The sequence below is a fragment of the Rhinoraja longicauda genome, chromosome 29, assembly GCF_053455715.1.
Source record: "Rhinoraja longicauda isolate Sanriku21f chromosome 29, sRhiLon1.1, whole genome shotgun sequence".
Classification (NCBI taxonomy): domain Eukaryota; kingdom Metazoa; phylum Chordata; class Chondrichthyes; order Rajiformes; family Arhynchobatidae; genus Rhinoraja; species Rhinoraja longicauda.
Genome location: NC_135981.1, coordinates 15,864,024 through 15,880,045, shown reverse-complemented (window position 1 = coordinate 15,880,045; position 16,022 = coordinate 15,864,024). Strand labels below are relative to the sequence as shown.

Genomic DNA, 16,022 nt, shown 5'->3' with positions numbered 1-16,022 from the left:
CTCACCCTCTGCATCCACTCCAGGAAGTACAGGCAACTGGAGATTTCAGGAGGTCATGTGGGTTCTATCTATTTCAAACCAATGATAGATTGATTGAAAGAAAGAAAGCATGGAAACGGGCCCTTCGGTCCATCGTCCACCTTCTCCATCGATCACCCATTCACACTCGTTCTACCTTTGCATCCACTCCCTACACAGTGGGAGCAACGTAGAGAGCAATTAAGTTACAACCCCACATGTCTTTGGCATGTGGGAGGAAACCAGAGCACACAGAAGAACCCCACACAGAGAAGGGGAGAACCTACAAACTCTACACAGACGGCACCCAAAGTCAGGGTCATACCCATGTCTCTGGTGCTGTGATGCAGTGGCTCTGGCAGCTGCTTCACCATGCCACTCATTATGGATCAGACATTATGAATTAGTGCTTCTCAATTAAAGGAAATCACAACTACAGGAAAGTTGTTGGCATTGTCTCTTTGTTAATTAATCATTTCTGAGGGGCGGGCGCTGCTTTACGTCCTTGTCGTCGACCCTGGGTAGTTCTACGGAACTGGCAAAACTTGCAGCAAAGCGTCAACTACGGTACTCCGAAGCACCAATTGCCACTTTTGATTCTTGTAGTTGACATACGAAAGAATCATTTCTGAAATACCAGCTCAACACTAGCTTCAAAAGGTACTTATTAAACATATTCCAATAATATTACGTCTACCATCCGATAGGTTAATTTCTCAGTGAGGACCCACCTGCTTGATCTCCCATTTCTCTGGATCGGAAATTTTGGTGAGCCGCTTGCGTTCCAGCACATCATCCTCTACCTCGGGAGTGTTCACCAGTGACAAGTTGCTGGGTCGATCAGGGTTCCTCATGGTCGTTTCCTCATTGCTTTCACCACCAACATTACGGCGCCGGTTTGGATTTAGATCCTCTCCAGTCTCTTGATCTACATCCTAATGATTAAACCAGATTCATATTAACTCAGAGCAGAAGTTCTTTCTTTTCCCTAAAATTATAGACTCCAAGCTACAATCACGATGGTCTAATGAGACACAAGGAACTACAGATACTGGAATCTTGTGCAAAAAAATAAAATGCCAGAGGAACTCAGCAGGTAAGGCAGCTTCGGTGGAGAGAATGGACACGTGACGTGTTGGGTCTGGACCCTTCTTCAAAGTGGACTGAGGAAAGGTCCCGACCCGAAACACCGCCTGTCCATTCCCTCCAATGATGCTGCCCGACCTGCTGGGTTGCTCGAGCACTTTAAGTTTTGCTCAAGATGGTCTATGTTTTTTTTCCACCCTGACGCACTCCACAAACCTTAACTAGCTTTGAACATTGTTGAAATATTGCTCTCAAAGGGTTTTATTTAGAAATTATTTGTAATCACCTTCATACTCAAGCTTGTTTTGGATCCAGTGAACGATAACACTTTAATCTTTACTCTTTGACCTTTGTTGACAACATCAGCCACATTTGCCACACGCCCCTCTCGACGAAGCTCGGATATGTGTACCAAGCCTTCCCAGCGTTTTCTTAAAACAAAATTGCAATTAAAACACACATTTATTGGCACAGTGACCACTATGCAATGATTAACACATGTCTATCTATATACAATACGCATGATATATTTTCAAATAAAAACAGAAAAACTACATTTCTTTAAGCAGTTAATGCATTAGTTAATGCATTGGCAGACCTGCAGAATGGCTGGTATCTGGAACATCCAAGAAAAACACAGATAAAAAACACAGATAAAAAATCAATAGGTAGGTTTGCAATTTAAGTGTTTCCATAAATTGGTAATAATAATTAGAGACATGATCTACATAATCCTTTATAATTTCTAATATGAAGCTTCAGGAAGCATGGAAATCTAGAACACCGTATTGCAGTCATGATATCAAGAACCGATTTAATAGATGGCAGAGAAATAGACTTCTATAATTTCCTGATGTACTTCAGTCACAGTATGGCATGCTTTATTTCTCACTCTACCCTCTCTCAATCTCCCCACCAAAGTCCCTAACAGCAGCCCCCTGTACCCTCCAGAAGCTTTGACTGTAAGACAATGTTTCTCAAACTAAAATATTGTTAATGCAACAAAAAAAACTACAAGTAGAAATTAATTCTGTGGAGTTATGAGCCTTGTAAATGTATAAAATTACAAGAACCATGGCACTACGAAAAGCTCAGCTCTAAAGAATTAGTTCTTGCATAATTTTTTTAAAAATCTATTACTTTAATGATCCTGAGTAAACAAGGAGGCAACGTGGTTGTCATTTCACAAAGCACTTCTGATTGTTCTAAGCACTTCTGATGTCTCCTTGCACCACCAGAACTTGGGAAGTATTGGCTGAGCAGTAAACATGAAAGGATAGCACTTCTCCTTGCAGCGATAACTGTAAGAAACTATTTGACAGAAATTAAATTCTCAAGTGATTTGGGAAATTTTACACAAATGCAGGAAACTGATGGAAAAGGAAAGTTCTGAGTGGTGTCTTAACAATGTCGGTGTCAATATCTCTGAACATTTCTCAACATGTTTGATTCTTTTTTCCCCCCCATAGTTTAAAAAACTATATTCCTATCATTCTCATCCTTTTTTTCAAGCTTTAAGACTGTTGCCACGATACCCATTGCTTCTTTAGTGCTATACCATACCTCAGACCCTCCAGCTGTACAAAACATCCAAACTGCATGATGCTCGTGACTTTGCCATTGTATATTTCCCCCACAGATGGCTCCTCAGGTGGAGGCCTGTCGACATGTCTTTCTTTCCTTTTCTCAGAGCTCTTCTCGTTGACTCTGACACGTTCCTTATAATCTCGGCTCGGGCTCCGACTTCTGCTTCTGGACCGCCTGCTGGAATTTCCTTTGTTTCGGTCTCTGGAGTGTGATCTAGACCTTGACCTGTGTCGGCGCTTCCGGTCTCGGTCCCTGTCTCGGCTATGACTGCGACTCCTTTTCCTTCTCCTTCCCTTTTCATGAGAGCTGTGAATGAGAAACGCAATTCCACTCTTAATAAATTAAAATAAATCATGACAACGTTGAAAGGACATTGAAAAATATTAGGGAGACATGAGAAAGGTCCGACATATACATTTATTCTTTCACGTAGCTAATCCCAATAACAACTACAAATCCAGTTTGTTGGAAAATCAGTGTAACCCCTTCTTGGAGAGGGGAAATCTCTGAGATTACAGGTAATATTTATGAGCGTAAACTTCATTATGGTGGCCAACAATTGATCACCGGTCACATACCGATTTATACTTCATTTGTGAACAAAGTGCTTAAAGGGCCTGTCCCACTTAGGCGATTTTTTTGGCGACTGCCGGCGACTGTCAAAGTCGTAGCAGATCGCCAAAATTTTATTTTACCCGACGACAATGACCACGACAATGCAGAGTCAGGTCGAGATTACACCATCTTCGGAAACATCGCGAAAATTCCCACGCTGTCAATGCTTCTCCGGCGTCCTGATTTTCACTGAAATCACTGACAAAGTCGGTAAGTACTTGAGTTTTGAACTATAACACCTTGTATGGGTTACTTAAAAACCAAGCTTCACTGTAACAAGGCATAAACGGGATTTACTTCCAGTTTACTAATAGCTGTATTTAAAAAAATAATTTAAAAAGTGGTTAAGTGGATTTTTGTGAAAAGTGTGTGGGCATTCTTTGAAAATGCAAGGGAGATGCATATCTGGTTTCTGGGTTGCATATCTGGGTTTGGAGCCCACTTTAAATGTAATGGCTGATAGCCATAATCATCGTGAAAATTCCCACGCTTACCTGACCGTCAAACTGTCGCCTCCAATCTACCTGTCAAATGTCCTGACGGTAAATAAATTGGTTAAACACAAGCATTTTATGGTATTTTGAAATGACTTTACTTATTTTAATATTATGTGCTTCTAAATGCATCTAAGAGAACCTAGCAAACCTGGGGACAGCATGCGAAAGCGCCCGCAATAAGCTACGATACCTGCCGACAAGTCAGCTGTCGCCGAGAAATTTCAAACCGGATGTTTTCTCAGTGACGCGCCGAGATCCACTACGATTTTTGGAAGATTCCTCACGATCATGCCCGCGACACCCCGGCGAACTGTCGGCGACATCCTAGTCGCCGGCAGTCGCCTTAAAATCGCCTAAGTGGGGCAGGCCCTTAAGGTGAACATGCTGAAATGGTTTCAATTTAGAGTCATCCATATTTATATGGGGATTTACAACACAGGTTTGCCACTTGACCCACTGGGACTGTAACAGAATGTATTTACATTTTAAGGTCACCCCAGTAACAGCACACCAGAAGATGTGAGATTCTTAAAACTTGCATCAACTACACTCCAAGAAATGGCACCACTGGGCCCTGCTAACCTTTCCCCTCCTTTAACCTGGTTACACCAACTACCCCCTACCTGTACACCACTCCTCACACCCCCACTCCCCTCTGAACGACCCATCATCCCCCCCACTTCGCCCAAGCCTCTTTTCACCTCTGCCCCCAGCCTTCACCCCTGACCTGTTTCACCATCGCCTCTGACCTCCCTCTTTCTTATTCAGAATGGTATGACCTCAACAGAGGTCTTACCTTTGTACCCCTTTGCACCCACATCAACGTTCCGCGTTTGCCATGAATGTAAAGCTTTTCTCGGCCAGAAATGTCATCTATGCATTTTCTCCTGAGATGCTGCCTGACCCACTGAGTTACTCCAGCACTTTGCGTCTATGTCTGCTTGTGCCCTGCCTGTCACTGTACTTTTTGTTATTGTTTAATAACTATAATTTAAAGAGAGTGGAGTTAAAAGAGATCTTGTTCATGAGAATGAGCTCAACCAGGCAAAAATGGAGTTATGGTGAAGGAGAACTGGTAAGATCTTAGTTTAATGAGTCCTTATGCAATTCCGAAGTGAGGTGGTGATGTAGAATTAAACATCTGTGGTGAAAATGAGTTGCTTGGGACCAGGGAAAAGCCTGCCTGTGAGACAATGGGTTGATGTTTGCAGTTGGGCCAATGGTCCAGAGGGCCATATGAGGAGGTGTCAGAGAACTAACCTTCATGCTCTGCAGGGCATTTAGTCAAATGTGGAAAACTGACCATCACCCAATGACTGAAAATACACTATTTGACTAAAGTCGCTAGACAACAGGAATCCTGGCTGAGTTCCATCTTGTTACCCAAGTGCCCAACTTCCATGGTACAAACCTGTAGCTACCCCACTGTTACTGTACTCAGCACAACAGTAAACTGACCTAGGACCTTCAGTCTGTACTCTTATTACACATAATTTGATGTATTTTTCTCCTGATCAATTAAGAAAGGCAAGTTATTAAGAAACGTTTGAAAGGAAACTGCAAAAAATACCTGTGTTTGCTTTTTTTGATATCATTCTTTGTTGGCATCAAAGCCTCAAGTTCTTTCAATGCATCTGCAGCCACTTTCATATCAGATTCATCCATAAAAGTCTGCAAAACAAATAGCAGGCTTGGTTTCTAACAACTGAGTACTTCAAATGCAGAATAACACAATAGACAATAGATGCAGGAGGAGGCCATTCGGCCCTTCGAGCCAGCACCGCCATTCAATGTGATCATGGCTGATCATTCTCAATCAGTACCCCGTTCCTGCCTTCTCCCCATACCCCCTGACTCCGCTATCCTTAAGAGCTCTATCTAGCTCTCTCTTGAATGCATTCAGAGAATTGGCCTCCATTGCCTTCTGAGGCAGAGAATTCCACAGATTTACAACTCTCTGACTGAAAAAGTTTTTCCTCATCTCCGTTCTAAATAGACAATAGACAATAGGTGCTAGAGTAGGCCATTCAGCCCTTCGAGCCAGCACCGCCATTCAATGCGATCATGGCTGATCACTCTCAATCAGTACCCCGTTCCTGCCTTCTCCCCATACCCCCTCACTCCGCTATCCTTAAGAGCTCTATCCAGCTCTCTCCTGAAAGCATCCAACGAACTGGCCTCCACTGCCTTCTGAGGCAGAGAATTCCACACCTTCACCACTCTCTGACTGAAAAAGTTCTTCCTCATCTCCGTTCTAAATGGCCTACCCTTTATTCTTAAACTGTGGCCCCTGGTTCTGCTCTCCCCCAACATTGGGAACATGTTTCCTGTCTCTAACGTGTCCAACCCCTTAATAATCTTATATGTTTCGATAAGATGTGCGGAAGTGGCGGCGCCTAACGGCAGCGGCTCGCTAGCAGTCTATTCGTCTTTTTTCCTTTTTTTTTGTTTTGTGTCGGTGTTGGGATGGTTTTTGTATTTTTTTTGGTTGTGTATGTGTGGGGGGTGGTGGTGTGGGTGGGGGGTGGCGGGGGGGGGGTGGGGGAAACTTTTCTCTTCCTCACGGCGCGGGGTGCGGCTCGGCTGCGGGGCCTAACATCGCCCGGTGCGGCTCGGCCGCTGGACTTTACATCGCCCGGTGCGGCTTGGCCGCTGGACTTAACAGTGCCCGGTGCAGCTCGGCCGCGGGACTTAACATCGCCCGGTGCGGCTCGGCTGCGGGACTTTACATCGCTGGTGCGGCTCGACCACGGGACTTTTCATCGCTGGTGCGGCTCGGCTGCGGGACTTAACATCGCCCGGTGCGGCTCGGCTGCGGGACTTTACATCGCCCGGTGCGGCTCGGCTGCGGGACTTAACATCGCCCGGTGCGGCTCGGCTGCGGGACTTTACATCGCCCGGTGCGGCTCGACCACGGGACTTAGCTGCGCAAGGCTTGGTCGCGGGGCCTTTCATCGCCCGGCTCGGCCGCGAGACGTTTCAGCGCCCGGTGCGATTCGGCCGGGGGGACTTCCATCCCCTTGCGGGGACTGTGCGGGTCGGTCGGGGACGAGCTGTCTGTCCGTGGGCGTGGGGAAGAGAGTGGAAGTTTTGTTGCCTCCATCACAGTGAGGGGGTGTTTGGAGTCACTGTGATGGACGTTTGTGTTGGGGCTATGTGTCTTGTGTTCTTTTTTTTTCTATGACTGCTATGTAGTTTCGTTCGGTACTTCGGTACCGAACGACAAATAAAGCTCTGTTATACTCTGTTATTTGGAGACCAAACCTGCACACAGTACTCCAGGTGCGGTCTCACTAGAGCCCTGTACAACTGCGGAAGGACCTCTTTGCTCCTATACTCAACTCCTCTTGTTAAGAAGGCCAACATTCCATTGGCTTTCTTCACTGCCTGCTGTACCTGCATGCTTCCTTTCAGTGACTGATTCACTAGGACACCCAGATATCGTTGTACGTCCCCTTTTCCTAACTTGACACCATTCAGATAATAATTTGCCTTCCTATTCTTACCACCAAAGTGGATAACCTCACACTTATCCACATTAAACTGCATCTGCCATGCATCCGCTAACTCACACAACCTGTCCAAGTCACCCTGCAACCTCATAGCATCTTCCTCACAGCTCACACTACCACCCAGCTTTGTATCATCTGCAAATTTGCTAATGGTACTTTTAATCTCTTCATCCACGTCATTAATGTATATTGTAAATAGCTGCGGTCCCAGCACCGAGCCTTGTGGTACCCCACAAGATTTTTATGGGAGAACACCTTTCCACGATTCATACAGAATGTTGTATCGTTTGGACCTATTGTGCAGGCAGATGTTGCATTTATAGAATACCATTAAATGCAGGGATTACTCCAATGATTTTATTTGTGAACACCAAAAAAAACAACAATTTGACTTAAATAGAACAGTTCAGCTGAAGAACAGGCTTCTTCAGTTGAACATGATGTCAAGACCATCTCTTATCTATCTATGCATACTCCTTATACCTCCAATCCTTGTATATCCATATACCCATTCAAAAGCCTCTTCAATGCCACTATCGCATCTGCCTCTATCACTCTGGCAGCGCGTTCCAGACACTCATCACCTTCTGTGTAAAAAATGTCTTCCTGCATATCTCCTTTAAACTATGCCCTTCTCACCTTAAAGCTATGCCCTCGAGTGTTTGATTTTTCCATACTGGGAGAAAGGTGATGACTGTCCACCCTATCTATCCCTCTCATAATTTTATATACTTCCATTAGGTGTCCCCTTAACCTCTGGCATTCAGACACTTCTCCAGTAACATTGCATGAGAGAGAGCTTAGTCTAAAATTATGCCCAAGAAACAAAGCCAAGATGACTCAAAAGCAAAGACTATAGCTTCAATTTTTGTAAATCTAGTACTATATCAATAATAATATTAGCACAATATATTAGTAATATTCCATAAACTCCTTCAAAATACCTAAGATGTCGACTGTCTGATTTGAGAATGAGATAAGTGGACTGAGTAAAGAAATAAGAAGCATTTCAAATCCAAACTCTGCTCTGATGAAAAGCCACCCTCAAATATTTATGCGTTTTCTCTCTCAAATACCAACCCTGTCCACGTCCAATATTTCTTGTTTCAATTTCCATTCAAAGATGAAAATTAGACAATAGACAATAGGCAATAGGTGCAGGAGGAGGCCATTCGGCCCTTCGAGCCAGCACCGCCATTCAATGTGATCATGGCTGATCATTCTCAATCAGTACCCTGTTGAGCAACGTTATCCTCAAATGAATGTTACAATCTCAGCTAAATGAGAGAGAAGTTATAGACTGATAAACAACAGAAATTAAATTTCCATTAAGGGATCTCGGAGAGAAGTAAATGTCAAACTTACCCTTTTTGAAAGGTTATCCGGCATGCAAAGGGCAGGGTATAACTCTTTCATCTTCTCCTTTTCTGATCTTTGTTTTGGTAATTCCGCTGTGGAAAAAAAACAAGAAAATTCAAGAATGAATTACATAAACAATAATAATGTTAAAAAAAACGTTAAGAATATCTCTCCCTTTCCCCTGCCTCCTCCCATTCCCCCCTCGGGGCACACATTATCTTTAACACCCCCCCCCCCCCCCCCCAGTCACATTGCTCTTTCACGCTTCCCCATATGCTCATCTCATATCCTGGAGTCCCACATTTCCCATTTATCCCTCGTTCTCCCTCCTGCTTTACATTTCACTCCTCCTCTTCTTTCCTTTCCTAACACTTTTTTGTCTCCTGTAGCCTGCGTCACTTACTTTACCCATCTACCAATCATCCCCCCCCCCCCCGCGCCCCCCCATATGTATCCACCTGTCACTTGCCGGGCTTCGTCCCACCCCCACCTCTCTTTTTCAGCTTTCTTTCCCCTATCCTATCAGTCGATAAAGGGTTCCAGATTCGAAACATCGTACGTACATTTTCCCCACATGCCGTTGAAATGCTAAGTTTCTCCAGCACTGTGTGTTTTGCTCAACATTGAGATTGAAAAAGAAATGAGAAAAGTGAACAGCTTTTCAGGGAGTCAGTGCAGCTGGGATGGCTGTATGGCCTCTTTTTGTGTTTGGAAATTCAATGATTCTATGAAAATCCAATCCACTATGTGTGTGTACAAAAGGAACATGCTGCATTCCTTACATTTGCTGGACGTTGATGGTTTGGCTGGAGGTCGCATAGTCTGTATAAGACGTAACAAATTGCTGATGAGTGAATCCTAGAAAAACAACAAACGTTATGAACATTACTCAGTACGAAGAATTAGAATCCACAATAAAACTTAATTTGGGGGGAATTACACTTAACATCAGTATAACACATGTATGTTAATGAAGACATAGGAGACTGCAAATGCTGGAATCTAGAACAAAAACAGAAGGTTGGAAGAACTCGGCAGGTCAATCAGCATCTGTGGAGGCAAAGCTGCAGATCGACGTTTTGGGTCGAGATAGCAGGACAGAGGAAAGAGGAAAGATTCCCAGTGTATTGCCATTGCCGTGGAGAGGCCAAACACAAATTGAAAGAACATCTCACCTTCCACTTTGGGTCAGTTGCAACCCATTGGTATTAATAGTGAATTTTCTAATTTTCAGGCTACCCATACTGTGTGCTCACCTCCCATACAGATGCACCGGTCCATCCGGTTTTCTTATCCCTTCGTTCATCCCCCCATCCTCTTGCCACACCTGGTTCTATCTGCTAAAGATAGACACAAAAATCTGGAGTAACTCAGCGGGACAGGCTGTATCTTTGGAGAAAAGGAATGGGTGACGTTTCTGGTCGAGACCAAAACGTCACCCATTCCTTCTCTCCAGAGATGCTGCCTGTCCCGCTGAGTTACTCCAGATTTTTGTGTCTATCTTCGGTTTAAACCAGCATCTGCACTTCCTTCCTGCACACATGGTTCCATCTGCAAATCATCCCCTCCCCATCTGGTTCTACTCATCACCTATCTAATCCCCTACCATCGCTATGTGGTGGCAACCTTTCCTATGGCCTCTCAATCGTAATACAGGGTCTCAACCTGAAAGGTCAACTTCCACCTTTTGACTTGATAGATGCTGATTGACCCATTGAGTTGTAGAGTGTTCTGTTTTTGTTCCACTCTAACATTTGGCTGACCATGTTGAAAATACAAACTGGGCATCAAAACAATTAATATTTTAGATGAAGTCCCTTTACCAGTGCTCCAATTCTATTCCAAAAATTAAAATGGTCATTGGTCTTTCAAATACTGACTTATCTTTAACATTTTTCTATTTACATTTGAGATTTATACCATTTTACGTTTTACTCATATTTCCTAACAATTCTAGATGCAAGATACCTAAACAAACAGAATGCCTCAAACAGTGAAAACACCAGAGAGCGGAAATGATAACTGACATCTAGCAAACAGAGATAAAAACGTATGGGGGCTCTGGACTTACAGTCAGAGTTACAGAGGGTGACGTCAGATCCTTCGGGGCGGGAGGGGGGTGAACCCTCAGAAAGGGTCTGGACCTGATGGTTTGCCCGGTCTATCACCGGCTCTGACCTCCCCACCATCAATGGGATTTTCCAGAATGCTTCAAAAAGGCAGCCAGCATTATCAGAGACCCAACCACGCTGGCCACACACTCATTTCACCCCTGCCATCGGGAAGAAAGTACAGGAGACTGAAAACTGTAACGTCCAGGTTCAGAAACAGCTTCTTCCCTACCGCTATTCGGCTATTAAACACTACAACCTCAAATAAGCTACATAGACTTTTATTGTATTTTTTTGTGTGTATGTATGTCCGCGTGTGTGTGTAAATATATATGTATCTGATATACACACTGAACATTTTTTTTCTCACACTTATTATATTGTTTACAGTGTACTATGTTTTCAAATTCTGTTGTGCTGCTGCAAGTAAGAATTGTATTGTTCTATCTGGGACATATGACAATAAAACACCCTTGACTCTTGAATTTGAAATATCAAACATGTTCAAACTATACAATGTACTCTGTTTCACTAATGCTTGCATCCAAAAAATATATTTTAGTGTCTCAGTAAAGGGCGGACAGGTGGGAAGATGTGTTGATTAAGGACAGTTCAAAACAGACCCTTTTTGTCAGATTATCTTGGGGATTTGTGGAACATCTGCAATTCCTTTGGGCAAAAGGGATTGCTATATAAGTAAGGAACAGATTATAATTATGGGAAAGAAAACTGCAGATGCTGGTCTAAATCGAAGGTAGACACAAAATGCTGGAGTGACTCAGCGGGTCAGGCAGCATTTCTGGAGAGAAGGAATGGGTGACGTTTCGGGTCGAGACCCTTCTTCAGACTGATCAATATAATTGGCCAGTATGGACCTTACCGTGAACTCAGCTCCATTCTTTAGCAGTGCTCCTTTAAAAGTATCAAAAGTGATGTACTTCTCAGCCAAATCGATGATAAATTCAGCTGGAAACAGAAAACCAACATAACATTAAAAAATCCAACATTTTATATTGCACACATTTAACTGGAAGCAAATCACATTTATCCTTATGTTTGAAAACACAAAATAATAATAATTTTATTATGAAGAAACAATGATGATCTTTATTGATTCTCTCCCTAATATCGAATCCAAGGAAAAAGCAAACTTTCATTCAAAACGTAACAAGCTAATGCGGCAAAACACTACACAATCAATTAACTATTTTCTGAAGGGTAGCTATTGTCACAAATATAGATGCCAACAGCACCCAAAGTCCCACAAAAATCAGCAACAAACTAATCTGAACTCAGTGACGTTGGTTGAATGACAAATATTGATGAGAACATCAGGAATGATTCCGCTAATCTTCTCTGAAATAATGTTAAGGAATCTTCAGCATCTGAGGGGCAGTAAAAGCCAGGGTGTCATCACCCGAATGAAAGACTTTCACCGGTGCAACATTCTCTAGACACCACACGGCCGGGCTGGAGACCTAGATTTGTGCTCAGATCTCTGTCAACTACGACCTTCTTACTCAGTGGCCTTTCTGGGACATTCACACTGCAAATTGTGCTAAAGGAGAACAGGGCAGATGATGGAACTCAGCAAGTCAGGTAACATCGAAGGAGGGAAAGGACAGACGATGTTTTGGGTTGAGACCCTTCATCGAGGCCTTGATTCATATTTCCAGCATCTGCAGTTTTGCTGTAGATTCTCGCATCTGAAGTCTCTTGTGCTCTGCCTATTGCCCTGCATAGATGTGGCCTGACCCAATGAGTTCCTCCAGGTTTTTCGTTTTGAGATACAGCATGGAAACAGGTCGTTTGGCCTACTGAGTCCAAACCAACCAATGATCAACCATACACACGTTCAATCCTTCACACTAGGGATAATTTACAGAAGCCAATTGGCCTGCAAACCTGCATGTCTTTTGAATGTGGGAGGAAACAGGAGCACCTGGAGAAAATCGACGTGGTAACAGGGAGAATGTACAAACTCCATACAGACAACACCTGTAGTCAGGATCGAACTCGGGTCTCTGGCCCTGAAAGTTAGCAATTCTTCCATTGCGGAACTGTGCCGCCCTGAGGTGCCCTCTTTGTTTTTGCTGCAGATTCCAGCATCTGCAGTCTTTAGTTCCTCCTTGCAAATTGTACCATCTTCTTAAACATGCGGATTCCCAAGTAGCATGGTGCAGCGGGTAGTACTGCCAGAGGAATTAACTGAAGGATGTGCTCAAAACCTCTTTCTGCAAACTCCTGGCAAACTCTGGCTCAACAATAAAAAATGTTTGTAAAAAAACGGCAGATGCAGGAAATCAGAAATAAAGTGAGAAACACTCAGCTGGTCAGGTAGCATGCAAAGAGTCTTTCGGCCCTTAACAAAGTGGCTTTTGAGATACCCTTGCCTCTTCCTCTATTTTTCTCTCCATTGATCACTGTGAATTGTACAATTTTACCTATTGTGTAGATGAGTGGTAAAATTTGGTGGGGAGGGAGTGGGAATGGAAGGACAATAAAATGGAAAAGGGAAGGATTAGGTTAAAATGTGGTTGCTGTGAAATCTGTGGGCTGAAGGGCCTGTCTCCATGACCAGTAAATATTGACTGTTTCTCTCTCCACAGATGCTGCCCGACTTACTAAGCATTTCCAACATTTTCTTCCACCAGTTGTTGTTCTTGGAAGTTACTTGGACGAAATGTTCTAACTATATAGAATAGTACAGCTTAGAAAAGGCCCTCAGGCCCACAATGTCCTGGCCAAACATGATGCCAAGATAAACAATACAATACAATATATCTTTATTGTCATTGTACAGGGGTACAACGAGATTGGGAATGCGTCTTCCATACGATGCAATAAATTAATTAGCTAATCAGTATAAATTTATACTAATCTCCTGCTCAAAGATATGATTAGTAAGTCTGCATGTATACAAATGTAATTGGTATAGTAAACAGTGAAGCTGGTTATCAAAAATTACAGCAGGATTTTGATCAGCTAGGCAAGTAGGTTGAGGAATGGCTAATGGAGTTTAATGCAGATAAGTGTGAGGTGTTTCATTTTGGAAAGTCAAACCAGGGCAGGACATTCACAATGATAGGGCCTTTGGATGTGCTGTAGAGCACAATGTTCTCGGAGTAGGAAAATAACTGCAGATGCTGGTACAAATCGAAGGTATCACAAAATGCTGGAGTAACTCAGCAGGTCAGGCAGCATCTAGGAGGGAATGGGTGATGTTTCGGGTCGAGACCCTTCTTCAGACTGTTCTAGGAGTAGAAGTATATAGTTCCCTGAAAGTAATATCACAAGTAAGTAAGGTGGTAAAGAAGGCTGTTAGTACATTGACCATCATCTATTAGGGTATTCAGTATAAATGTTAGGACATTATGTTATTTGCAGTATTGTGTTCAGTTTTGGCTAGCCTGCTATAGGAAGGATGCCATTAAGTTAGAAAAAGTGCAGAGAAGATTTACGAGGATGTTTCCAGGACTCTAGGGTGTGTGCTTTAAAGGGAGGTTGGACAGGCTATGAGTTTATTCATTGGAGTACAGGAGGCTGAGACAGGGACAAGGTCTCATAGGAAAGGTTTAGAGGGATATGGCATCCTTCTCAATTAGTAAAGAGTTTACTAATCAAAGTTTCAATGTTAAACTTGTAATTCTTGTTTCGTTAAGGTGTTTTTGACACGTAAAATGAACAGGATGCCAGAGGAGGTAGTTCAGACAGGTACTATAACAACATGTAAATGACATTTGGACAGGTACTTAGACAGAAAAGATTTGAAGTGTAGGAGGGATCCGCAGATGCTTGTTTACACCAAAGATAGACACATGATACTGGAGTAACTCAGCGGGACAGGCAGCATCTCTGGAGAGAAGGAATGGGTGACGTTTCGGGTCGAGACCTTTCTTCAGACTGAGAGTCAGGGTAGGGGAAGACACAGAGATATGGAAGGACAAGGTGTGAAAATGACTGATCAGAGGGGCAGATTTAGAAGGATATGGAGGGGGGGGGGGACAAATGTGACTGGCTGAGATGAGGCATCTTGGACGAGTTGGGAAAAAGAACAAGTTTATTTGGTGTTTATTCACAAAATGCTGGAGTAACTCAGCAGGTCAGGCAGCATCTCAGGAGAGAAGGAATGGGTGACGTTTCGGGTCGAGACCCTTCTTCAGACTGAAGTGTATTTGGTGTCTGACTCTGACTCTGAGAGAAGGGGAGATGGGGGAAGGACGGCCGGCGCGGCTCCTCACCCAGGTCCTTGTCGTTGATGCCCAGGTGGTTGTCCAGCTCGGTGCAGACCTTGGAGACCAGTGACAGGTACTCGAGCTTGCCCAGCTCCTCCAGCGCCATCTCCGCCATCTCCTCGCTCTCCCTCGACCAGGTTACCCGCCGCAGAAACCCGAAGGAAGGCAAGAAGCCCCTTGTCGGTCCGACTGCCTTCACCAAGCCGCCATCTTCTCCCAGGGACGCTCCAGTCTCACCTCTCACCTCCTGACGACGCGGCCGCCGATCGGGGCCTAGAGCTCGGCTCCGTCCGGAGATCCTCGGCCTAGAGCTCGGCTCCGTCCGGAGATCCTCGGCCTAGAGCTCGGCTCCCGCCGGAGATTCTCGGCCTAGAGCTCGGCTCCGTCCGGAGATCCTCTGCCTAGAGCTCGGCTCCCGTCCGGAGATCCTCGGCCCAGAGTTCGGCTCCCGCCGGAGATCCTCGGCCTAGAGTTCGGCTCCCGTCCGGAGATCCTCGGCCTAGAGCTCGGCTCCCGTCCGGAGATCCTCGGCCCAGAGTTCGGCTCCCGCCGGAGATCCTCGGCCTAGAGTTCGGCTCCCGTCCGGAGATCCTCGGCCTAGAGCTCGGCTCCGTCCGGAGATCCTCGGCCCAGAGCTCGGCTCCCTCCGGAGATCCTCGGCCTAGAGCTCGGCTCGGTCCGGAGATCCTCGGCCTAGAGCTCGGCTCGGTCCGGAGATCCTCGGGCGGAAAGTTCCCACCCCCGACCGCGAGGGGCCGCTGCGGACTAGCATATGCAAGATTCCTGGACGGGACTTGGCCAGAAGTTTGCAAAACTATTGCTGCAAGTTATAATTATTCATCATTCAGACCAGATTCCCACCACCACTGATTCCATCTACATTCCTGCACTTTCAGGAAAGTAGCCACCTTTGATAGACACAAAATGTTGGAGTAACTCAGCGGGTCAGGCAGCATCTCTGGAGAGAAGGAATGGGTGATGTTTCGGGTCAAGACCCTTCTT

At 44.6% G+C, this 16,022-nt stretch overlaps 1 protein-coding gene across 2 annotated transcripts in view; it reads right to left on the bottom strand.

Moving 5' to 3' along the window:
• The window catches only part of dhx8 (DEAH (Asp-Glu-Ala-His) box polypeptide 8), a 43,205-nt gene extending 27,927 nt beyond the window's left edge, over positions 1-15,278 (bottom strand). Inside the window, exons 1-8 of one of the 2 annotated variants that reach the window (XM_078424952.1) lie at positions 15,027-15,278; positions 11,666-11,751; positions 9,457-9,532; positions 8,681-8,766; positions 5,374-5,474; positions 2,668-2,997; positions 1,391-1,535; positions 750-953 (exon numbers count right to left, since the gene is read on the bottom strand). In XM_078424952.1, coding sequence (XP_078281078.1) covers positions 750-953; positions 1,391-1,535; positions 2,668-2,997; positions 5,374-5,474; positions 8,681-8,766; positions 9,457-9,532; positions 11,666-11,751; positions 15,027-15,135 — 1,137 coding nt within the window. In that variant the 5' untranslated portion in view covers positions 15,136-15,278. Of the gene's footprint in view, positions 1-749; positions 954-1,390; positions 1,536-2,667; positions 2,998-5,373; positions 5,475-8,680; positions 8,767-9,456; positions 9,533-10,745; positions 10,933-11,665; positions 11,752-15,026 lie in introns of those variants that run through there. The other variant, XM_078424953.1, reaches the window with a different exon arrangement.
• Between the last annotated feature and the right edge of the window lie 744 nt (positions 15,279-16,022).